Source organism: Anolis carolinensis, chromosome 1 (genome assembly GCF_035594765.1).
Source record: "Anolis carolinensis isolate JA03-04 chromosome 1, rAnoCar3.1.pri, whole genome shotgun sequence".
NCBI lineage: Eukaryota > Metazoa > Chordata > Lepidosauria > Squamata > Dactyloidae > Anolis > Anolis carolinensis.
Genome location: NC_085841.1, coordinates 230,121,096 through 230,145,480, shown reverse-complemented (window position 1 = coordinate 230,145,480; position 24,385 = coordinate 230,121,096). Strand labels below are relative to the sequence as shown.

The window sequence follows — 24,385 nt, the reverse complement described above, 5'->3', positions numbered from 1 at the left end:
AGCTACTTGAAAATTATTATTGACTGTGAATATCCACTTTGGAGGCAAACAGCTATAGGGTGTGATGGCTGGCATTCTTGGAGAAAACAACATACTGTTTCAATCTGGCTTCATGCCATAGTTCAGGGTAATGTCGACTGAAATGAGTTAAACTGTTTAAATCATTTTAAAACTCTTCCTAAACTGCTTTATTGATTGTTCCTACCCTGAGATCTTTAGCCATCAGGTGGGAATGAACATGTTAAATGAATAAATAAAGAGGACCAATGATGCTATTAATTGCTGGAAGGAAAAGGGATAAATGAATCTAAAACCATTGCTTATTTTTCTCTCCAAATTCAGTGTTACATATCCACTGCCCTCACCACAAGCCTTTTCTGCTCAGCCTTGGTTCTATATTGGAAGAAGGGTAGAAGGCGAAGCCATGCAACTAGCAATGAGCCCAGGAATGTTGTGAAATGCCATGCTAGCAATAAGAGGTGCATCATACCCCAGAAGAGGGAAAAGTAACGGACAGTATCTATCATCACAGTCTTTGTTGTGCACCAGCAGCAACATGTTACTAAAGATCAAACCACCATCCTCCTACCCATCTTCATTTCTACTTCTTCCACCCAATTTAACCAAGTCTTCATCTGTCATGAGTGCTTCACCCTCAGCTTTGCTTGTGGTGTTGGAGACATTTTGGCTCATAATTATATTTCTTGCTTTACAACAATGAAGCTTGGAATTGGGAGGCAGAAATTGGGACATTTTAAAACACATTTAAAAAAATGGGACAGCAGGTGAGTAAGCATGTCTATCTCAGTTAAAGTGGGACAGTTGCAAAGTATGTAAACACAACATGTTAAGGTGAACATTTCCCAGCAGAATCCTACTGGATTTGAACAGATACTCGTGGACTTGAAAAGAAACACATGCCATTGCCTTCTAAATGAACATTAGCTTTATGGCTCATACAGCTGAGCCCACAATCACCAAATACTAATAAGTCGAACCAGAAGTTCAATCTAGATTTGTTATGTGCTATTTATCATCGTTCTAATGTGTTAATGGATTTTATGAATATCCAATTCATTTTTAATAAGAGATACAGATGGTGTTCTATGAAGATGGGGAGGTTTGCAGCAAGAAGTGGAAACTGATGAGATTTCAGAGCAACAGGTTGTCAAGCGGAGGCAGAAGGCCTGACTTTATGAGCCCCGACAGGTTTTGAGAATAAATATTTTAAGTGATATTTGGAAGAAAGGACATGCATATCTTGTTCCTAGCTAACTAAAGCAGTAAAAGCATCCCACTTTTTAATTTTATAGAGCAGCTCTCAAAAGCACTTTAGTTCTTCATCAATATCTATGATTGGATTGTGGTATTTTTCTCCTTCTTGCTGGATTAATCTGTTGGTAAAATTTAAACACAAATGCAAAATGGTAACATTTTTTTTACCTTTTCATAATTATAACCATTGTTGTGTCCTGATACATATTGGCTTTCAAATTCACTTTCACTTCTGAAATAACAGTTAGTCATTTTTTCAGATTTTGGTTTTTTCTGTTTAAAGCTCATCTTTACATTTAAAATCAGAATAGAATCTTCTACAAGAATTCATGGTAAGTTCTTAATGTTGCACTTTAAAAGCATTTCAAAAATGCTACAGATTCTATACTGACATAAAAACCCTTTTAATCAAGAAAACTGCTATATTTGAGTTAATTGAGATTAATGAGTAATGAAGCTGACATTGTAAATATTAACTATGATCACGCACATCCACAATATTGTATGCTGTCAAGTTACAGCTTTCAGATGCTAAACCAAAGATGGATAAATGATAAATCTGGGTCTGCGGATTAATCTTTGATCACTTGTGATCACCATGGATTTCTGACTCAGGGCAGGGCCCGACTCACCGGGCCCTGCAGATTGCTGGGAAGGGCGCTCCCTCCCTCCCAGCATGGCGGCGACCGGTGGGGGCTTCTCCTTCCCAGGAGCCCCCGCGGCGCGGCGGGAAAGTTTCCCGCCGTCAGCACCCTCCGTGGGCGGGGCCGCTCCTGGCTCCGCCCACAAGAAGATCTACAGCAGCCATTCTGGGGCTGCAGCTTGCCATCCCACCCACCCTGCTTGTTTTCATGTTTTTTACATTGTTTGTCACAACTGTTGATGGCGTATGACATGGGTCGCGGATCTCGTAAAATACTCCACCCCCCCTTTTCATTGGCATTAGGGGGGGAGGGGATATTTTGACCACCGCCAGGTGGCGCTGGAGACCGACTACCGGGTCAGGTGTCGGTTGTGCCGTGACTCTTTGGGATCAGGCAGCAATGGGCTGTCTGATCGTTGATCCGGGACCCATGCAGGCAGCCAACCCTTCATTCTGTAACCAATAAAATGTTGTGGCCGGTTTTCACCCAAAGACAGTCATTGTCAGTGTGTTTATTGTTCACCAGCATACGGCGGAGACAGTCGACCATGCCCAGGCAACTAGTATTCAAACAATAAATTACAAAACATTTTCCTAGCCTTCTAAGGCTGGATCTACACTGTCATATAATGGAATTTCAGAATGTAGATTGTCTGCATTGAACTGGATTATGTGTGTAGACTCACATAATTTATTTCAATGCAGTTAATCTGCATTCTCAAATTCTATTATATGGCAGTGTAGATCCAGCCAAAATTAAGGTGCTGAGGTAGAAGAGAATTAGGAATTATTGGAGTAAAAACCAATAACATATTTTGGGTATGCACGAAAAAAAACGCTGAGCCCAGCATTGGTACTGTAAACAAAAATTAGTACCCCAATTCTTTAATTCTAAGAGCACCTCTTCATTCATGAACTACTTTTTTCCACCTGGCTCCAGGTAGTAGATTTAGTAGCATACTTTTTTAAGGAATAGGCACTAAAGCCTAATGTATGCCCACCTGTAATTTAAACAAATATTCAGTAGAGATGACTCAGAAACCCTTATTCATATGACTTATATATTCTTGTCTTCTGATGAGAACAATCTGTCCACCTTGAAGAAATGCAGAATCACAAAACAAAGTACTTCCTTCCTTGAAAATAATACTGTATGAGTGTAAAAATAATTGGATGGCAATTTAATTCCAAACAACCAAATTCTTCCCATTCCATTATGCAATCCAATACATACGTCTTCTATTCTGACACAAACTGTGTGCAGCAACCCAGAACTACTCAACCATTCCAAATTGCATCATACCTTCTGAGACCTTATCTGTATAATGATATTCCTTGGTGCTCCTTAGAGAATAATTCAGTAACAACTTGACCTAGTATGGCCCCCATGAAAAACTCATTAACTTTGATGGGACTATACTAGTGAGTGAGTGTCACTCACCTGACAGGAACATCAAAAGTGTTAATGCACTTTCATAACATGAAGAAAACTGAAGTCTGGCACATCCATAGTTCAAGAAAGTCATAACTAGAGCTATGTAGGAAAAAGTAGATGCTCAAAAAGTAAAATCCAATCTTCTCCCAGAAGCATCAACATTTCACAGAGAAACTAAGGCACATCATGTGAGCTGTGACACTATAATGTGGAAACCCATCCATAAACTTAGAGTAGCCAGTGGAAAATAAATCCAAGAGTAAAAAATCTGATAAAGAACACATTTTAATGTGCTTTATCAGCCTCGTACATGGGAAGATTTTGTGGAATATGTATATTATTTAGATGTATAATATTAATTCTATGTAATTGTGTCTACCTGTGTCCATAAGAAAGAGAAAGAGTGGGCTGAAGATAATATAAGATGATATAATCAAACTTTGTTACAGTTTATGTGGGCTTTAACTTATAGTTTCTCTAACATCCTTGCAATTTTTATACCACTGTCAGAAATGAACTAATATTTACTAATAGCTCAGTCTTTCTGACAGACTTTGACAGAATAAGTATACAGAGGGAGGAAGAATAGATGCTGAAATGCAAAGAGAATATCAACTGTAATTAAAAAGAAATGATTTTTTTCAATAAATAATAATACTAATAATGTTCATGCATAACACCACTTTTACCAAACATTTCAATTGAAGAAGAAATGTCCATGAAGTATTTGAAAGAAGTAGTAGTGGTACTCTGTTTATGTGGCAGTGTTTTACTTTGCCATCCTTTACACTACATATTTCCTGCAAAGTTGGGATAGGATAAGGCTTGTATCAGATAGAGTAGAGAGGAGAATTGGCAAAAAATAATGGGTACCAACCTGAGTGAAAATACTCCCCATTAAAAATAAGTGTTTGTTTGATTCCTATTTCCTGATATAACACATGGTGCAGGTTAATTACCTTGAAAACTATTAAGATCTTAAAAGTGGTTATATGCTAACCAAATGATGTTACTTTAGGTAAAGGTTTTCCCCTAACACTAAGTCTTGTCGTGTTCTGTTCTGGGGGTTGGTGCTCATCTCCATTTCTAAGCTGAAGAGCTGGCATTGTCGGTAGTCACCTCCTAGGTCATGTGGCCAGCATGACTGCATGGAGTGCAATTACTTTATAACTGCTTGTATTTCATAATTAGAAACACTTTTTTACGTAGAGACCACCATGATGGCATGGAACAACTTTTTCCCAACTAAGTTCCCACTAGATGTATCAAGTATCATCCTACCTAACTGGCTGTGCTAGTTGAGCAGCTGAATAAAACACATTTGTCATCAGATTGATAAAAGCCAGCAGAACAACAACAAAAGTCTCATGTCTTGAAACTTGTCTATCTGGCACAGCTTGTTCTAGAACACACAAATTTATTGCCACATATTATTGTGTGGATAAGATGGTTATATCAGAAAAGAGTTGAGGTCAAAGAAATTCTGCCAATCACTAAGACAGCCATTAGTTCAGAGCTAGAGCTAGGAAGAAAAAAATTACATCCCTTCAATTAACCACAAATGTATATATTTTTCTATATAATATATAGTCTGATTTCTATGTATAGTTGTGAAAGGTGAATAATGAAAAAAAGCAGATAGCAAGAAATCATCTCATTTGAAAAGTGATGCTGAAGGAGAGTTCTATGGATACCATAGACTGCCAAAAGTAACAAATCTAGCCTTAACTCTCCATAAATATCAACATGACTAAACAGTGACTGTTGTACTTTGGCTGTAACATATGAAGATATAATTCATTATCATTTTTTCTAATATTTGGTAAAGTGGAGATCAGCAGAAAAATAGGAAGACTGCATTACAGTCAGACTCACGCAATTAAGGGAGCTACAAGCTTGAGTCTGAAAAATCTTAACAAAGCTGTTACTAATAGTGTTTCTCATTCCTAGGGTTACTATAGGTTGATGCCAATTTGATGGTAGTTATCATCAAATTAACTACTTGGAAAAATACATTGGAAATGTACAGGATCTGATAGTTCAATTTAATCCATTCTGGGGGTGGGGGAGATCGAGAATTTTCATTCAAATAATTTCTTGTAGAAATTGCCATATACTTCCAGCTTGAGATGAAATTTCTATAGATCTAGAGCAAAAAACATCTCTCAGAGTACCATGTATAGTAGCGAGAAATATAATAAAAGTTGTTTTACCTGTTTCATATTATTTAGCATCACATCCAAGTTTAACTTGTGTGCTAATGAACTTTAAGGAATCAGTTTCCTTTCATATAACTTAAATAGATTTTAAAATCATTCAGTGTTGATTGGCAATTTCCTAGGCTTATAAGATCACAATTTTAAAAGCAGTTTAAGGTGGCATTATAGAACATGGTTTAGTATAGTACGTACAGGGACATCTTTTGTCTGTATATATATAATACTAAACCAGAAACGTCTCTGGAAGTATTCTATAGTTTTGATGATGATGATGATGATGATGATGATGACGACAATGACGATGACAATAACAAGGAGATAAGAAGAACATGGTGTCCCATCCAAGAGCACCTAGATTGCAACACTCTTTTCTTTTAGGGGAAAGCACTATTCCCTGTCTCTTGGCAGAAGATTCTGAATCCAAATTATGGAATTGATCACCAAAAGTTTCAGAACAAAACAGCTGCTAATGCTGTTCTGCAGAAGTTTATGCAAGTTTTGATGGATTGGAATTACAAGTGAGTTGTATAGCCATTCCGGTTGTTCTAGTTTAGACAAAATATTGCACAAACTTTTCTAAAAAGTAGAAGAACATTAATAGATTTTCTTTCATTTGTTACATATATTATTCTGGTGCATGATATAAAATAGCTCTTCAAAAAGCATAAGGCTTTATGAAGACCTTCCATGTATAGAAAATACAATTTGGTGTGATCTTTTAAAAAAGCAAGCAGAGAAATATTTCTTTGGAGTGATGAAAATAATTGGACCTACAATCTATTTTGGACATAATGGCTTTGGGATGTGTTATCTTTGTTCCATGAAGTGTGTGTGCATGTGTATGTAACCGCCATGCATTTCTAGCCATGTTTCTTCTTATTTTCTACCATCTACATCACAGAATTATTCAAAGGAAAACAACTTGAGTTCCTTAGACCTTTGTCTTTGTTCATTTCAAGGAGAATGCCTGAAACTTCTGAACTGCCATTAGATAAAAACTCAGTGGTGGTGAAATCCTTATGGGATTCCATGAATTCTTATTTCTAAGTTTTATTTCAATAGCACCTGCTCTCCTCAACTTGAAGGAGAAAGTCATTCAAGACACTGCCATGTACAAAAAGTTATGAAGGAATGTCCTATTGATAACAAGAATAAGACAAGAGAAAGTCCTTGGTACTTTCATCTTAGCAGAAGGAAAAAAGCATGTCTTCTCTTATTTCTGAAATAAAGTTATATCTCAACAGTGTGTGGTTCTGTCAGAACATCAAGTCATTCAAGATAAAGAGTAATGTGAAAACTTATTTAGGGACACCCTGCTGGCTATAAGAATGTGTTATGGGACAATGCATACTGTAACAGTAACTTTTCAACATACATATGATACTTTTTAAAAAATCAAAGAGTTAAAGTATTTGGAGTTTCATCTAAATAGGAGCACCTTCTTTTCTCTTCCTAAAATCAGCATGTCTCCTTATTAAATGCATCACTTGGTGTCACAGGTATCACTATTTTTCTTTATAGAGAAAATACTATTAATGGGAGACAAATCTAATATAAGCTTAAAATTATTGCAAATGCTACAGCGGGAAATATCCCACACATTATAAAGATAGGCCTCAATCAAAAGTTTAATGCAAAATCACCCCAGAATGTTCTATTTATTTGTCAGTCTTGGTAATCTGGCATATTTTTATAAAGTTTTGTAATGTTGGGGTGCGCCGAGTATAATGCTTTTGCCGAACAAAAATATTCTGCATGCTGGGAAAACATGCTGCACAAAGCTGTTGTGAAAAAATTGCTAAAAGGTCGCTAAAAATTCCAGTTATAAAATGATAGAAAATTAATATCAGTAGAATAATAGTTTTTAGGCCAAACATGGGTTGTATCCTAAGCCCCTGTCCAGAAATGGAAAAGCTCTCTCTGTTCACACAAAAAGGCTAAGGGCCTCACGACATGGAGGTCCCTAATATGGGCAACAGCAGGGGGATTATCTGGGCAGTGTGGTGAATCCATGGGGCAGCGGGGTAAACTATCATCCTGCACCCTGCTATGCCTGAGTTGCCGCTTTCCCCATCACTTGGGGGAAATTGCCTCTGCCCAGCTTACCCCAGCACTGGCCCTATTCTAACTAATGAGAACATGGAAAGTCTCCAGTGTTCACTGGGATCCATCCTAGAATGCTTCCAGGATGCAGACAGAACAGAGCTCAGCCGGAAGAAGCCCTGCATCATGTGATGGGCTCTGTCCTGGAAGACTCCTAGGATGGAGCCCAAAGCTAATGTGATGAGGTCCTTAATCTGGTGATGTCAATGACGTAAAAGATTGAATTTCTGTTGATTTTCCCTCTTCCGCATCTCTCACCCCAGATAATCATTCATAATTCAGGAATCAAAATATGTTGTACTTTCCTTAAGTTTTAGTCAGCAGGCCAATCCCATGAGTTGAACCCCGCTCACCAGATTTTCTTACCTGCAAGAAGTAAGTTGGAATCTACCTCTATAACAATAGTGATGGTGTTTTAATGCACACTGATATTTCTATAATCTTAAATATATCCAAAACAGTGTTTGAAAGCAGGTCTTGAGGTTTTTGCATTATCCCTAAAATGTTTCTTTAATGCTATGGTTCCAAATGGTCCTGCTGCCCTATTAATATCTGGAAGAGATTATTTATAAGGCACAACAATGATTTCCCTACCTTTACCAATACAATTGAATTTAACACACATTGAGTTTTTACCTAGGAATCCAAAATATACAAAGAGCATCATAATCATTCTGGTGAATATGAGAAAAATATGATAAATAATAGTCATACACATATATGCACATATGCACACATTCACACTGTGCCCATTTTATTAAGATCTATTTGGGGATTTCAAAGAATCAAGAGGTGATGGTGGAGGGGGAGAGAAAATACACTGTGTGCATAGTTATATTTTTATGTGTAAAACTATATGAAATGTCACTAAAACACATTTTGACAACTTGTTGTCTCCCTGGGGAAGTAGATGTGCAAGAAGTATATATCTAAATCAGCTTTTCTCCCATTTTTAAAAGGTTGCTATTAGTTCTGCATAACATTATGATAATGTCGAACTACTGTCTAAGAACTGCTGCTTAGCATGTTTTCCCCCTGAACACAATTATACTGAAAAACCCAATTATATGTTTAAATAATGATCTATGCCTCTAGGTCTAAACAGTGCTTTTTGTTTTGTTACTCACATAACAGCTTCTTCACTTATAAGCATCACCTTTTGAAAACCTTTCAAATAAATGTCTATGGCGTTTCATTCAGACTGCTACTATCTGACATAATAGTGGCTTTTATTTACATTAACAAAATATTGCTGATATCCTAATTGTGAGATGCACTATATTTTCACACAAAATCCAAGAATATAAATATTTGCAGGCAAGCATCAATAATTTAATCATTTTTCTGCACAATTCCAGAAATTTATTGAAATCTGCAGAGTTTTTGGAGAATATTCACAGATCTGTGCTGCTATTTAGCAAGAAAACATCTAATGCTTGAAACAGCAGGCTGGCTTTTAAGCTGCATTTTGGGTCATTTGCAGTCATGGTAATAATGTCACTATCACTCTTTTTAAGAAGCCCAAGACTGTCTAGTCTTACTGAATATATCAGTTTCTGCTGGTATGACATTAACCTGTGGTTACACAGAAATAATCACAGGTGTTCTTAGGGTATTTGCTGAATCTATAGGTTTGATGTGAGGGATTAACTAAAGAAAGCATCTCCTGGGGAAGAGGTAGAGAATGGTGGAGAAAAAGAAGACTGCATTGGTCATTTGTGGCCCCAAGATCATTTTGCTTTTCTCAAGGGCTCTTTTTAGTACTCAGCTTTAAGGATCACGGGGATTCAATTTTGCCATATTTTACCTTTTCAGCTGTTTTAAATCCAGGGGAAGATATTTTGAAAGCCATAAATGAATTCTGCTCGCATTCTGTTTAGCAAAAAATGTTCTATTCAACCTAAAAGGGTATGGGGGTGGGTTGTTGAAATTGCCTCTCATGAAGGTTAAATGGGACATTTTGAGCTTTTAAAAAAAGGATTCAGGTCTGGTTTTCTGATAAGTCACATATGCAGCCCCCTGCCCAACCACATCTTAGTGACATATTTATGAACTACCAAAAGCTTTCACAGAAGATTATCTCATTCCAGCATCTGAGAAATTGTGTGTTGATGAGAGTAGTACCCCATTGTCTAATGTAGGTTGAAGGAGCCCAAGCAAACCAAATGCATGGTCCCTTCTCTAAAAAAAACACTTGCCTGGATCTCTTAGACTGGATCTGTGGGCTGTGGCACAGCTGGCTAGTAACCAGCTACAATAAATCACTACTGACCGAAAGGTCATGAGTTTGAAGCCCAGGTCAGGTTAAGCCCAGCTTGCTGTTTACCTATGCAGCCCGAAAGACAGTTGCATATGTCAAATAGGAAATTTAGGTACGCTTTATGCGGGAGGCTAATTTGACTAATTTACAACCCTATAAAAGTGCCAGCAACATGCCGGAAAGGAATGAGGAAGTACAGTCACTAGTGGACGGTGAAGCAACAGCTCCCCCTGTGGCCGGAATCGTGAAGCTGGAATGTTAAATGCCTGTTTGTGTGTCTATACTGTATGTTGTTTGTCTGATGGCATTGAATGTTTGCCATATATATGTTCATTGTAATCCACCCTGAGTCCCTTTCGGGGTGAGAAAGGCGGAATATAAATACTGCAAATAAATAAATAATTAAATCTACACTTACCTTTATCCCAGGATCTGACCCCAGATTATCTGGCAGTGTGGACTCGTTCAAAACAGATAATCTAGTATCAGATCCTGAGATATAGGACAGTGTAGATCCAGCCTTACTATATGTCTTTCTTAATTCTGATGGCAGCCCAAACCTGCCCTACACACAACTCTTATCGAAGTACTGATTGTTGATACTGGTAGTGAGCTAGCACTCTCTACCTTAGAAACCTCATATTTTTTTCTGGGGTTTAAAATCAGGTTATATTCTATGGCATGCGTATCTTTCATTTCCATCACATATGTTGCAGCCATGAACTCATTTAATGGCCATAGCTGATACACTAAATCACAACAATAATCCATGTGAGCAACAGCTTTCAAATCAGCAGTATGATATTATGCTGACCTATGCAAGCCTTGAATAGTAAAATGGTTTCTAGGGAGTCTTGGCTTCCATACATATTTCCCATTTACTTCTGTTTGGTTCATTCTTTCAGCACAAGTGGTTCAACAAACCATAAATATATTCACTGTTCTACCTGAATACTTTACAAGGGCCCTAATCCAGGGACAGCATCAGATGAGGAGATTCACACAGAAGTGGAGAAAATACAGCAATATGGGCACAATTAGAGAAACCAGTGAAGTAGGAGGTCACAAGATACCCTTAAGGTTGATGAGCCAACCAAGGTTATGACCAGGCACTGTTCAGTATTTGCAGACAAATATGCCCTTCATCATAGGGAATAGAGGGAAATCGTAATATACTGGACAAAAGAGGAAAATAGATCCCATTTTCTATTTTGTGAATCTCCAAGGGTTGAATAGCTTGGTTTGAGAAAGTTTCTAAGAATCATTGGTAATACATTATTTACATTAGTGATTCTCAACCTGTGGGTCCCCAGATGTTTTGGCCTTCAACTCCCCAAAATCTTAACAGCTGATAAACTGGCTGGGATTCCTGGGAGTTGTAAGCCAAAACACCTGGGGGGGGGCCACAGGTTGAGAACCACTGATTTACATAATACATTTCAAGGTGTCACATTCAATTTTATTTGTATTTCCTCTGGTTTAGCTGACCAATGTTAAAATGGTATGAGAAGAAAAGTTCCCTTTCAAGAGCCTTGATGAGTTCACAACCCTATGAGAGCTGCCACTGCCTCCAAAAAGTATTATTTTGAGTGACTGCCTTGTGATGTCACTATCTCATCAGACCTTTCAGTAGAATAGAGGTAGCAGAGTAAAGGAAGGCGCATACCTGAGGGTACAGACACATGAGGGTTATTTGGGTTGATTTTCCCAAACCAATTCCCCCTAGCAAGTTTTATTCCAAGGCCCTTAGACGGTAATGGGTATTATTTCAATTTCTATCGTGGACTTTCAAATTTGGGAATTTCCAGATGACAGTGATTAATACTCCTGTTGTTCCAATGGGGCAAAGGTTTCCTCTTTCGTCCCCTCCTGTCCCATTCTTGGGTCTGAGGATTTAGAGACTTGCTCCAAAGTCCTGCTCTAGATGCACCACCAGTGCAAAGGTGGTTATCCTTTCCTGGTAGCTATTCTGCCATATAGCTACTAGGAAAAAAATAGTCTTAAAGTGCAAAGTAAAATCAATAAAATATAATACACTGGGCTTAGAATCTGCTAGTTCTTAAAGCCAGCCTGCCATGAGAGACAAGTGAGGAAGTCACCTTCAGGTAGACCCATGATGAGGAATACAAGAATGAAATTTTAACAGTGAAAGGAAACTTTAAATTGCTGGCCACTGCACCCTATAGTTGGCCTTCTGTATCCATGGATTTAGCAATCCACAGCTTGAAATAGCCATCACATCCCTAACTAAAATTCAAAAGCAAACCTTTATATATATATACTATTGAGACTTGAGTGTCCCTGGATTTTGGTATCCACAGGGATTCCTGGAACCACGTTCCAGCAGATACCATTTAGATTTCTTTTGAGGCAAAAAAAAATGTCTCCAGCTAATCCTAACAACCTTTTCACAGCTAAATTGACCCTAAATTGACCCTATAAGTGTTACATCCAGAGACACAGACACCTTCAGGTTTGTATGTTTTTTAGCATCTTGGAGATTTTTCTCTTTTCAGTATTTGAGGTACATTAACAGCAACAAAACAAATCTTTGAGATTTTTTCCCCTTTTTCCTTTTATCATGAACCCTTTCAACGAACAAGTGCTTTCAAGCTCCACATCAGGGGAATGTAGCATAACAATAATGAAGATAATGGGAGTTTTGCTTTAACATCATTGGAAAGATGAACAAAATATTATGAACAGAGTATTATGCTATTTGAGGAGAAAACAGAGAATGCTAATTAAGGTTTCTGTTTATGTTCTGAACATTAGATCAGTAAGTAGTCCTCATAATTACAGGAGGAAGACTCACATGAGTTAGTATTAAAGCCTATGCAGATTTATATCTTTTGGCAGAACGGTTCCTTTAAACTGTAGCAGAGTTAGTCATAATTACAGGAGAATACCAGTGTGGGAGAGAATTATTTGTATGGCATACTCCTGCATCAGTAAAACATCTTTGTCCTCTCTTCTTTCAAGGACCATTGTTTTAATGAAGGATGTTTAAAAAGAAAGGAAAATACACACACTATCAATTTGCACTGGCTATCAAATGAGGACACAGAATCCAAGGGCAGTTATAGCTAGCTTATTAGATGCAAAGTATTGCATCTTCTTTCTTATTTATTAATGTAGCTACCAGGTTGCATTCTTCAGTTTGTGATATCCAGCCTCTAGGCCAAGAATGAACTGCACTGAAGAGTCTTAGTATACACATCCATCTTCAATCTCCGTGGACTAAACTTCCAGGTTTGCTTGAAAGCATTAGGGGATAAGACAAGATATATTTCCTTCTATCCATGAATCATGTCCAAAGAGTTTCCTGAGGCAGTTTTATCCCATTTTTTTTCCAGAAAGTAGACTCAGGAAGATGGTTTATGGCCTTCATAGAAGCTCCCTTCAGGCCACACATTTCCCATCCTTGCTCTAGGAAGTTTCATTAACCTCAGATACATACAATGGGTCACTTGAGTAGATTCTCCTAAATTGAGAATATAGCCTGGTGATAGCTCTTAATTGTTCTTGGAATAAAGCAATGGGTAAAAAATGTTATGACATAACCCCAAAACTGGTGTAACAAACAGCTGAGATAAAAGTGAGGATTGTCTTAAAGGTTCAGGGGAAAATCTTGGTTCAGAGTGATAAACAGGAGATAAAGACAATTACATTGTGTTAAATCATTTTCATATTCCTACTGTGTGTGTTTAGGACTACAGCCCTTATCTTCTGAAAATGTAACCTACTGTGATCTTCCAAACTGTAATTAATTTGCAAGAGTATTAACCAACTACAAGAAAACGCAATAATTTTCAATATGGACATATTTGTTTGTCATGCATGATAACATTCACTGGAGGTAATTTTGCTATAAATAACCTTGCTGTTCCTTACATGCCACTCGTGTACTCTTACCCATCCATAATGTCTATTCCAAATAGTATATTAACAACATAATTGTACATAGCTTTACTCAAAGCTAAGTCCCACTGAGTTCAATGGGGCTAAGTCAGGCATGGGCAAACTTTGGCCATGCAGGTGTTTTGGACTTCAACTCCCATAATTTCTAATAGCCTACCAGCTGTTAGGAATTGTGGGAATTCAAGTCAAAACAACTGGAGGGACAAAGCTGGCCCATGTCTGGGCTAACTTCTAGATAAGTAAATACAGAATAACAATGCAGAGGATTAAAAATTCTCACAAATAGATGGTGATGTGTAGTGGTTTGAGAATTGGAGAATGATAATGGAGACTGAGATTCGAAGGTCTGCTTAGACAATAGACATGGGAACCCACAATGTAATCTTGAGCAAGTTACACACTCATGGCCTCACAGGAAGACAAAGATAATCCCCCTCTGAACAAATCTTGCCCAACAACTGCAACAATAACAACAACAATATACGGTTAACTTGGGGGTCACTATAAGTCAGAAATGATTTGAAGGCACACAACAAAGACAAATTTGTTGTTGAAGGCTTTCATGGCCAGAATCACTGGTTGTGAGTTTTTTTGTGCTGTATGGCCATGTTCCAGTAGCATTCTCCCCTTTTGCCTGCATCTGTGGCCGGAATCTTCAGAGATCTGTTGGAAATGAGGCCAGTGGAGAAAAAAAACTTCCTCCTTTCTGTCAAGGAAACCATGAAAATGAACAAAATGTGGTTAGCAGTATTAAAAACACCAGAATCAAGACAGCAAATAATGAACACCACCCAGAAACAGGGGAATTCCAGACAGCAAACCATCAAGTACCAGTCAAACACAAGAATGACTCCAGGCAAGCAACAGCCAGGTTACCTCTATGCAAATACCCCCACTGATTGACCTTGCAGCTGCAAGGCTACTCAATGCTAGTCAAGCTTGCTAAATTGCAACATTCACACTTGCTTCAAACAGACGAGGTTTCTTTTTCCCACCCTGGACTTTCCACTGGCCTCATTTCCAACAGACCTCTGAAGATGCCAGCCACAGATGTAGGCGAAACATCAGGAGATAATGCTACTGGAGCATGGCCATACAGCAACTCAAAGACAAATTTTTCACAGGACTGCAGGATTACTTAATCTCATTTGTAAACTGTCACCAACATACTTTGAAATAATTCTAATTTATGGGTTTAAGAGTGGAGAAAAAACTGCTTGTGAAACCAAATCCACCTGCTTATCCACTCCCCTCCCCTGATTTGCTAGTTGTACTTAGAATACCAGTATGTAGTGATGGTAAGATCCACAATCAAACCTTTCTTGGCTGCAGTATTCTTTCATCCTTACATACTCTTTAAGATTGTTGCATAGATAAAACGAATGGATATAGTGGCTTGAGTTCCCTGATGGGATATGGCATAACCAACATTAAAATAATTAACTGTAATATAGATAAAATACATGGAAAACAAGATGAGTTTAGATATGATCTACTATCAAACCAATATATATTTTCTAAAGCTTTTCACACACATACCAATCTTGGTGAGCTCCAGTAACTTGGAAAGGGTAAAAAGGGTGAGTGAAATAAGAGCTGCAGTGAACTATATTCATGTCAATTTCAGATTCTTTTTTTAAGTCTACCAGTTAAATTAAGGGGAAAGGGCAGGGATAATAGTAAAAATGAATGAGTATTAGATCCACTTATTCTGATATTTAATTTTCTATAGAGATTCACAATATAGCTTCATGACCTTTTCTAACTTCATCAGTGTGTGTACACTGTATATGAGTGTGTTAATCATAAAACTCGAAATATTTGCAACGATGAGAACAGAAAACTAAGTACAAAAGACTCAAATGTTTAAATTTGAATTTGCCCATCTTACAGCCACTGAAAATACTTTCCATGAGGCTAACAAGTACAAGTGCCATGTGGCAAGGCACAGTACAGCTGATTTTTCAATGTTTTGCTTCTAGCACTCAAGTATTAATATGAGTTTGGAGCAAAGCCTAAAATACATTGAATAAAATCACTTGCTAAGAGAGTTTGGGGACAGAATTAAAGCAGATTCACAAACATGGATGAAAAGAAAAATACCTGTGTTATGAAGCTCCTAGTTTTTTTTTCTACACAGACTAATCCCAATTAAAATTTGTACCAACCCTCGGTTAAGCGCAGCATTTTTGTTTTCAATTGTTCCTGCATTTCCTTACATATAACTAAGGTGTAAATCAACAACAACACCCCCCCCCCCCCCGCCCTTTAGATGTGCATGTTCAAAAGCAACTTTTGAACTGGTTACAGGAAGAAATCATTTTCATACATCTTATCCATGGAGTTTTCCTTAGTTGAATTCAAACTAGCTTTGTAAGAAGGTAAACAAAGAAATAATCAATGTTGTGAAAAAGGCTTGAGTTATGCGGCAAAGGCATCTTGCTGGTGCAACATCTGTCTGCCTCACCGTACAGTGTGCTTTCATGTCTGACAATGCAATACCTCTCCCAAGAATAACACTGTTTGCTGCAGAGATGGTTTGATTGGAACATCAGAATGTAGTGAAAATAATGACATTAGATTAAAAAGAAAGACATGTAAGCCGTTGTCAAACATATTTCAACCACCATCAACAACAAAGAGCCATTTCAGAGTTCATTGTAATAGTCCTAACAGTAGCACATCTGATGGTATTAAAAACTAAGTGATAGACATGAGAAACATGTCTATTTCTGATTTTTAATGAGAGTTTAAATATATGGTTTCAAGTAGACAATACCACAGAGGCAGTGAAAGAAGCTAACAGTTAGTTGATGAACCAAGTCATTTTCATATTAGTTTTCAAATGTGCAAAGATGATGGGCAGATGTGGAATCTGGAGCGATTCTGAATATCTTCACAGCCCAATTGAGGCTGGAATCCTATATAGTTGTCCCCAGGAGTACATCCTCTTGAATAGCAGGGGCTGACTGAGAAGTAGACATGCATTTTACCTTCTTTTTTTTTTAGAACTTCTAGCCTACCCACCCCACCCGAAAGAATCTAGCATTTGCTTGGCAGAAAAAAAAAAAAGTTGGGTGCGGGCCCATGTTAATGCAGGGCCAATGCAACCAGTATAAGGACTCGGGCAAGAACTAGTTAATAACTATGAAGAAACGGCTCTACAAACTGCCCTCAAATATGCTTGCCAATAATGTCAAACCAGTGGCTGACAAGGGTTAAGTCATAAATGTATCACTCTTAAAATCTGACTCTTGGGGACTTATGTCATACCTATAAATTGCATGAATGCAAGGCTAGCATCTTCCAAGCTAATAGCTGCCTGTGGTCATATGGCATGCTGCAACATTCTGGTGTCCTTTCTCTTAGTTAATGGGCATGCTGCTTATCAGTTAGAAGGCACAATTTGGTATTCTTCCATTTATTCCTCCTTTCTGTATGAGAAAAATGTTCTGAGGCGTTTTCTTCAAAAATAAGTGCTTTTTAAAAAGCAATTATGATTCAAGAAATAGCCCGGAAAACTCACAGCAACTCAAGAAATAGATTGTTTCCAAGACCACAACCCGTTCCTAGATTCCCTCCTCTCCTTCCACCAACTGTCCACTTAGTTTTTCTCCAAGCCTTCTTAATGTAGCCATTGCTTTTCATTATCACTACTGACTCATCCATTCTCATTAATACCACTAATTCATTCCAAGCCGCAACCTATATATCTGTGTTGTTATTAGGTACACTGCAGTGTATCTTAGAGCAGTGCTTCTTAAGCTATCTGATGTGAGGATCTGGTAGGGTTTTTCTTCATTGTGGCCCCATTTTATGCTTCATTCCCAGAAATGTATTGCAGACCAATAGCTCACAGATCGGGACTTTGACATTGCCAGAGAAAGTTGACCTCAAACTATCAAATCAAAATCTTTATTACGGCCATAGACCAGCATAAGTGGGGTACAGTCTCATAGAAGCATGTACATAAAATCTAAAAAGCTAAAAAACAAAGGTATTTTGGAACATCTTTAGAGAAGGGATTGAACTAAAAGGGATGGAGCAGGAGGGAGATTGATGGAGGGCTAGGAGCATTCAGGGAACAAGTCTGGGGACTGGAGTGGGGAGAACTGACATCAAATGACATCAAACTATAATTTCTTACAGTTTTTTCAAAAAATCTAGAATATTTTTCTTTTGGGCAACATTTCTCCAATGTGCCAGGCATTCTTTTATCCTGAATGATTTTTTTTTTAGATTGGGAACATATGACATGTTTAAAAATAATGCCCACATTCTTAATTCGTAGTACACTTCTCTTTCATCTGACATGACACGGTGATATAATGAGGTAGTTGATTCTAAGTGAATTAGATTTGGTGAGTATAACTTACAGTAATGTTCTCTTTTCAGAGCTTAATTAATTCTAACCTAAACTGGCATAGGGGCATTATCACATAATACTTATCATTATAAAGCAACAACCGATACAAGCACACACGGAGAACGAAACGCACACAAAATTAAAACATAAAGCTGGAATCCCAGATTTATAAATAAACTGGTATCTAGTAATTGTTCAATATGAGCACATACAATGATTTTATCATGGTTATTGTAAACATTTCCTAAATCCTTTGCCTTCCAAGTGTATTGATGGTTTTTCCCTATGATAACCAAGATTGGTGCCCCCTGAGCAAAGCTTGGGAAATTCAGGAATGGACTCAGGGGAAAAAAGACACATTTGAGGAAGCCATGCCTGTTCAATATAAGATGTCTGTGGAAGAAGTCCAGTTCAATAATCTGAGAGAATCTATGTAGAATTTTGAGAGACCTTTGGCATTAGAGGCAACCTGGCATTCCTTGTGTTCTATCATCTACTTTTCAGATACAGATATTTCCAAGACCACACGACTTTCTTTTTTTTTATGAGCTAGGCAGTGATTGTTTTCCTCTTTGCTTGTAGTGTTCAACACCTTTTAATTTTTGAAAGCCAGCTGGGAAATTGACCGAACATGTTCAGTAGTTCAATCACAGAAGTAACAAGGCCCGAAAAGAGCATATCTAAACCATTTGTGCTTGTTCAAATTAAACAGACAGTAAACAATTTGGTATCTGTTTTGCAGAGTGCAAAATGAAAAAAAAAAGCTGAAAAGTTTCCACAATGCAAATTCAATTTCCTATACAATTACATTTTCAATGGGACTCTAATTAATTCCTTGCAAACTAGATATCGCAATATTTGATGTAACCTCATTTCTTGCTTGCTTTGAGCTTCACGCAGTTCAGAAAGCTATCCAAGTTAATGGGATTTGCTTTGTATCCATTCTGAAACAAGATATACTATTGAGTAATGCCAGCCATAAGCTTTCTGAGTTTAATAGCTATAAAGGGGAAAATATAAATCATGTTTTGATATATATCTGAAGTCACCATGACAAAATGGATGAATTCTATCATATCCTGTTTTCTGGTTTTTTAAATTGAACATGTGGCACAAGTACACAAGGAAAAAATTAACTAATGTGGTATCTTTATCCAAGAAACAAACAAATAATTGTCATTTTCAGTAAAGGTAGTTCCACCAACTAGTTAAGGTGGAATACTGGCATGTCAGTATACATTATAGTATGCATATTTATTCCTTATTCTTTTCAGATGGTTCATGAATCAGATGGAATAGAGGTCATGATGAACAGAAGAAGAACATGTTTCCTTGGAAGTAAGCAACTGATACACACACACACACACACACACAGAGGACTGGAGTTTTGGGCTGTAATCTAGACATTTGTGTAAGACGATAGGGTTGCTGTATTTCAGCTCTATGATACTTTTGAAAAGTAGCATGACGGGAAGACATGCAACATGTGAGCATGATAATGCTTACCTTACTAGCAATGCATTATTTGTACATCTGAGTCTGTCATTCAGCATTCAACAGAATAAGGGCTCTATCAGCCCCAGAAGAAGACATTCAATATTCCAAGTAATCAGGGTTAGGCTCACAAAAATGAAATCTGGTTTGTTAAACAGCTAAGAAGATTCAATTAAGTCCAAACATCTATTTAATATTGATTTCAAAAAGAAAAAAAACCCTGAATATATTTGGTGTAAGTAAGTCTAGAATCAAAGGCACTTTTTCCAAGAAGATATATTTCGGGCCAGCAATTTAAATGCTTAGAAAATAGTCCAAAGCTACAATGCTTACCCAAGATTAAGCCCACTATATTAAGGGGATTTAAATTCCAACATATAGGTAGCATTATACACAACCTCTTTTCCGTTTTCCTGGAAATTTTGTGTGTAATTTCTGTTACTTCTAATGTTTATTTAGCTCTCTTTGGACACTGACCCTTTAAATGAATACTAATAAAATGAGTTTTTTTCAACCCCCACCCCCCTAAATCTAAATAGAACCCATTTTAGAAGCTTTGGAAGAAACACCCTGCCAATTGCTGCAAAAATTATACTGCAGAACAACTTGTACTTTCAATAAAGCCTCAGTTAGCATTTGATAAATTCACAGAGGATGTATGTCAGGCTTCAAGAGTATCAGAGCAATGCATCACTCACACCTAGTGCCTTTTATTTGTTGCCTGGTAGTAAAGCCATAATTTTTGATCAATACCTAATTGCTGTCATATAAAACACAAGCATAGCTTTCCCCCTCCCATTTCCCTGGCATTGATTTAACAGCACAAAGCTATACATCCTGAGTTTTTTCACCCCAAAAAGAAGTTTCATTTAGTTCAATAGGGTTTGTTCCCTGGAAAGTGTGTCTAGGATTACAGCCTAGATAATTTATACAAATACCTAAGTATGACTATGAGTCCATCCAAATACAACAACTCCCAATTTTACTAACAGTTTTCCTAGAATATTCTGTTCAACTTAACCATTTATTGTCCATTATTAGTATATTCAGCCCATATCCTTGTAATGGACTGTAGGGTTTTCAACGGCAGTTTACTAAGTCTCAAGCCAAGCCAGCTCTCATCTTGTACTTTTGACAGCAAGGCTTATCTCATTTTTTCCTTGGTTTTTTTATCATTTGTAGAGGTATTAAAACACATTTATCCAAAAGCATGTCTGCATACTTTGAAGGACATTCATTCTCAAAAATCCAGGCTGTAATCCTAGACACAGTTCTATCGAGGAGTCATTCTACATAGAATTTAATGAGACCAACTTCTGAGAAAACCTATATAGGTAGAATCACTTTAAAATGGTATCTCAATATCATTTTTAAAAAACCAAAATAAATCTAAACCTTATACTTTAGAGAGGCCAGTGGGACTTAGTCCCAATTACACAAGTTCCAGACTGTTCTCCAAAACACATTTCCTCCCAAGTAGTCCCATTGGAGGCTGCAGATATAATCCTGTTGTGTCCAATGAGGGTTGTTAAGTGATTTCCCTTAGAATCAAAGCATTAGGTTTTGGATGACATTGTCGGCAATTTTAGGAGCCTCTTTCCTGATACAAGGGCATAATATGCATTTTATTTCATTTTGCGGCCATGGATGAAGTCACCTGGGATGTATTCCCAGATACAGAAGCTGCTCTCAAAAAAAGGTCTCCTAAGGAGCAAGCCTCCAATGGGACTACTTCCAAGTAGTCTCATTGGAGGCTGCAGTCCTACAGATAGAAGCAAATTCTGCTGTATTCAAGTGATTCTTTAGAATCATGTTATTAGGTTTCAGATTATTTTACAGACCATCCTAGGAGCCTCTTTCCTGATGCCAGTCCCTGCCTTAACATGTATTATATTTCGCCTTGCCATTCAGGGCCACTAGCTAAATAACTTGGGACTTGTTTCCAAGTATGCATGTTATAGAAGGAGGTTCAAATTCATTTGCTCTCCCACTGAGGATGAAGCTTAAAAGATTGCCTAAGGACCCTTCCACACAGCCCTATATCCCAGAATATCAAGGCAGAAAATCCCATATTCTCTGAGTGTGGACTCAGATAACCCAGTTCAAAGCAGATATTGTGGGATTTTCTGCCTTGATATTCTGGAAAATACGGCTATATGGAAGGACCCTAAGTAAGCCTATCTTTCAGAGTGATGGCAAAGCCCCAAGAGCCCAGAAAAACCCCAAAACACTGGCAGCCAGAGAAGTTTATGACTTATTGTGTCCCCTGCGCAGGGGAGCAATGCCAGGGCTGAGGCTATTTTCTTTGAACCCTTCCACACAGCCATATAACCTAAAATATCAAGACAGAAAATCCCACAATATCTGCTTTGAACTGGGTTATCTGCAATACATTCCAGTTCAAAGCAGAAAATGTGGGATTTTCTTCAGCTGTGTGGAAGGGACCCCAGTTCAAAGCAGATCATGTGGGATTTTCTTCAGCTGTGTGGAAGGAGCTCCAGTTCAAAGCAGACATTGTGGGATTTTCTTCAGCTGTGTGGAAGGGGCCCTAGAGCCCTTCCACAAAGCCCTATATCTCAGAATATCAAGGCAGAAAATCCACATTATCTGCTTTGAACTGGAATATATTGCAGTGTGGACTCAGCTAACCTAGGACCCTTCCACACAGCCCTATATCCCAGAATATCAAGGCAGAAAATCTCACATTATCTGCTTTGAACTGGGTTATCTCAGTCCTCACTGCAATACATTCCAGTTCAAAGCAGATCATGTGGGATTTTCTTCAGCTGTGTGGAAGGGGCCCTAGAGTCCTTCCACACAGCCCTATATCCCAGAATATCAAGGCAGAAGATCCCACATTATCTGCTTTGAACTGGAATATATTGCAGTGTGGACTCAGCTAACCCAGGACCCTTCCGCACAGCCATATAACCCAGAATATCTGCTTTGAACTGGGTTATCTCAGTCCTCACTGCAATACATTCCAGTTCAAAGCAGATCATGTGCGATTTTCTTCAGCTGTGTGGAAGAAGCCCCAGTTCAAAGCAGATATTGTGGGATTTTCTGCCTTGATATTCTGGATATTGGGCTGTTTCTCCACTTAGAAAGGCGATGGAGGGAAACCAACCAACCCTAGGAGAACATCCTCCTCCAAGAGAGTGGCGTGAGTTGCAGAGAGTTTGGAAGGAAGGCTGGGCTTTGGCGGGTGGGAAGAACGGAAGGGAGTTGGGAAAGGAAAGGATCTCGCTCCAAAATAGCTGCCAAAACGGATTCAAGACTAGGGAGGAAAGAAAACCCGAGTGAGGGAAGGGTTCACTAGAGGGAAGCTAAACGTCTTGGTGTCAAATACAGCTTGAGCATCCGAAATAGTCCCAAAAATAGTGTGGCGGAGATAGGAACCCCTTGGCTTCCATGGGTATGTGAAACACACACAAATGGGGTCCCATCTCCAAGAGGTAAGTATGGGTCGGTCTCCAAATCCCAAAGCCTCCGAGCGCCAAGCATTTCCGAGGCTCAGCCCTTGGGCTGGAAAGGCAACCATCGCCCTCTGCAGAGGAGCGAGAGAGAGAGAGAAGCAAGGGAAGCAAGGAAGGCTCTTTCTGTGCCTTTTGCGCCTTGGCTTCTTCTCCCAAGGAGCTTGGCAAAGAGGCTCCCCGGGGGGACCGATCGCTGCGGGACTTCCAAGTAACTTTGAGCCACTTTTCCCTCCCCAAGTCAAGGGCTGGAAAGGAGGAGAGGAGCCACGCGTGGCCACGGAGCGCCTTACCTGGGTCAGCGCCCACCGCCGGCCCCTTCGCCAGAGGACATAATCCCGAGAGGAGGAAGAAGAGGAAGGCGAGCCGAAGGGACTCGGACATGGTCTGGCGGCGCCCTGGGAGCCTCCAAGCCGCCCCGTCGCTGTCGTCCAAAGCTGCAAGGGATGCCTTGGAAAGGATGCTTCGGGAGCCTGCCTGCTCGCCTCTCCGCCCGCCGCCTCTGCCTGGCTTCCCTCGCAGGCTGGCTGCCTGGCTGCTGTGTGGGAGCGCAGCTGGTGCGTCTCGACTTCTCAATGCAGAGGACGCGTCTGATCTTACATCACGCAAGAGGGGCAGTCAGGAGGAGAGGAAGAGAGAGAGAGAGAGAGAGAGGGCGAGAGGAAGAAAGAAAGATGCCAAGGGATGGGGATTGCACAGCTTCCTCGCCCAAGCTGCCACCGCGCAAGCATCGCCTCTCCGACTGGAGGCAAAGAAAGCCCGAATCCTTTGCAAAGCCCCGCCAGTCAGGACTCCTCTAGGGGAGAGGCAGGAGATGGGCATCCAGGTGGAGCGGAGCAAAGCGGACAGTGGGCGCAGGAGAGGCCAGTTGGGTCAGGGAGGAGTGAGCAGGGCAGCTCTGAAGGACTGGAGGCGGGTTGTTCTGTGCGCTAGGACCACCTTGAGTGACTCAGCCCAAAAAAACCCACCCCTGAAAAGGAAAGGGCAAAACTCCAGAGATGGTTTGAGAGTGAAGAAAGAAATTGTTAGCTGCTATGATTGCCTCTCCCTCCCCTATCTCTACTAGTAACTGACAGCCACCATTGCACCAGCTCTTGGCACTGGTTTCTTTTACATCTTAGTCTAACAGTGCTATTAGGTACACTAGGTAAAGGTTTCTCTCCCCCCCCCCCCCCCGGACATTAAGTCCAGTTGTG

General features: G+C 39.1%; 1 protein-coding gene across 5 annotated transcripts in view; it reads right to left on the bottom strand.

Moving 5' to 3' along the window:
• The window catches only part of lrp1b (LDL receptor related protein 1B), a 1,066,453-nt gene extending 1,042,837 nt beyond the window's left edge, over positions 1-23,616 (bottom strand). For 4 of the 5 annotated variants that reach the window (XM_016994954.2, XM_062970961.1, XM_062971003.1 and 1 more), the window contains exon 1: positions 23,483-23,616. In XM_016994954.2, coding sequence (XP_016850443.2) covers positions 23,483-23,573 — 91 coding nt within the window. In that variant the 5' untranslated portion in view covers positions 23,574-23,616. The remainder of the gene's footprint in view (positions 1-23,482) is intronic. The other variant, XM_062971037.1, reaches the window with a different exon arrangement.
• Positions 23,617-24,385: the final 769 nt, after the last annotated feature.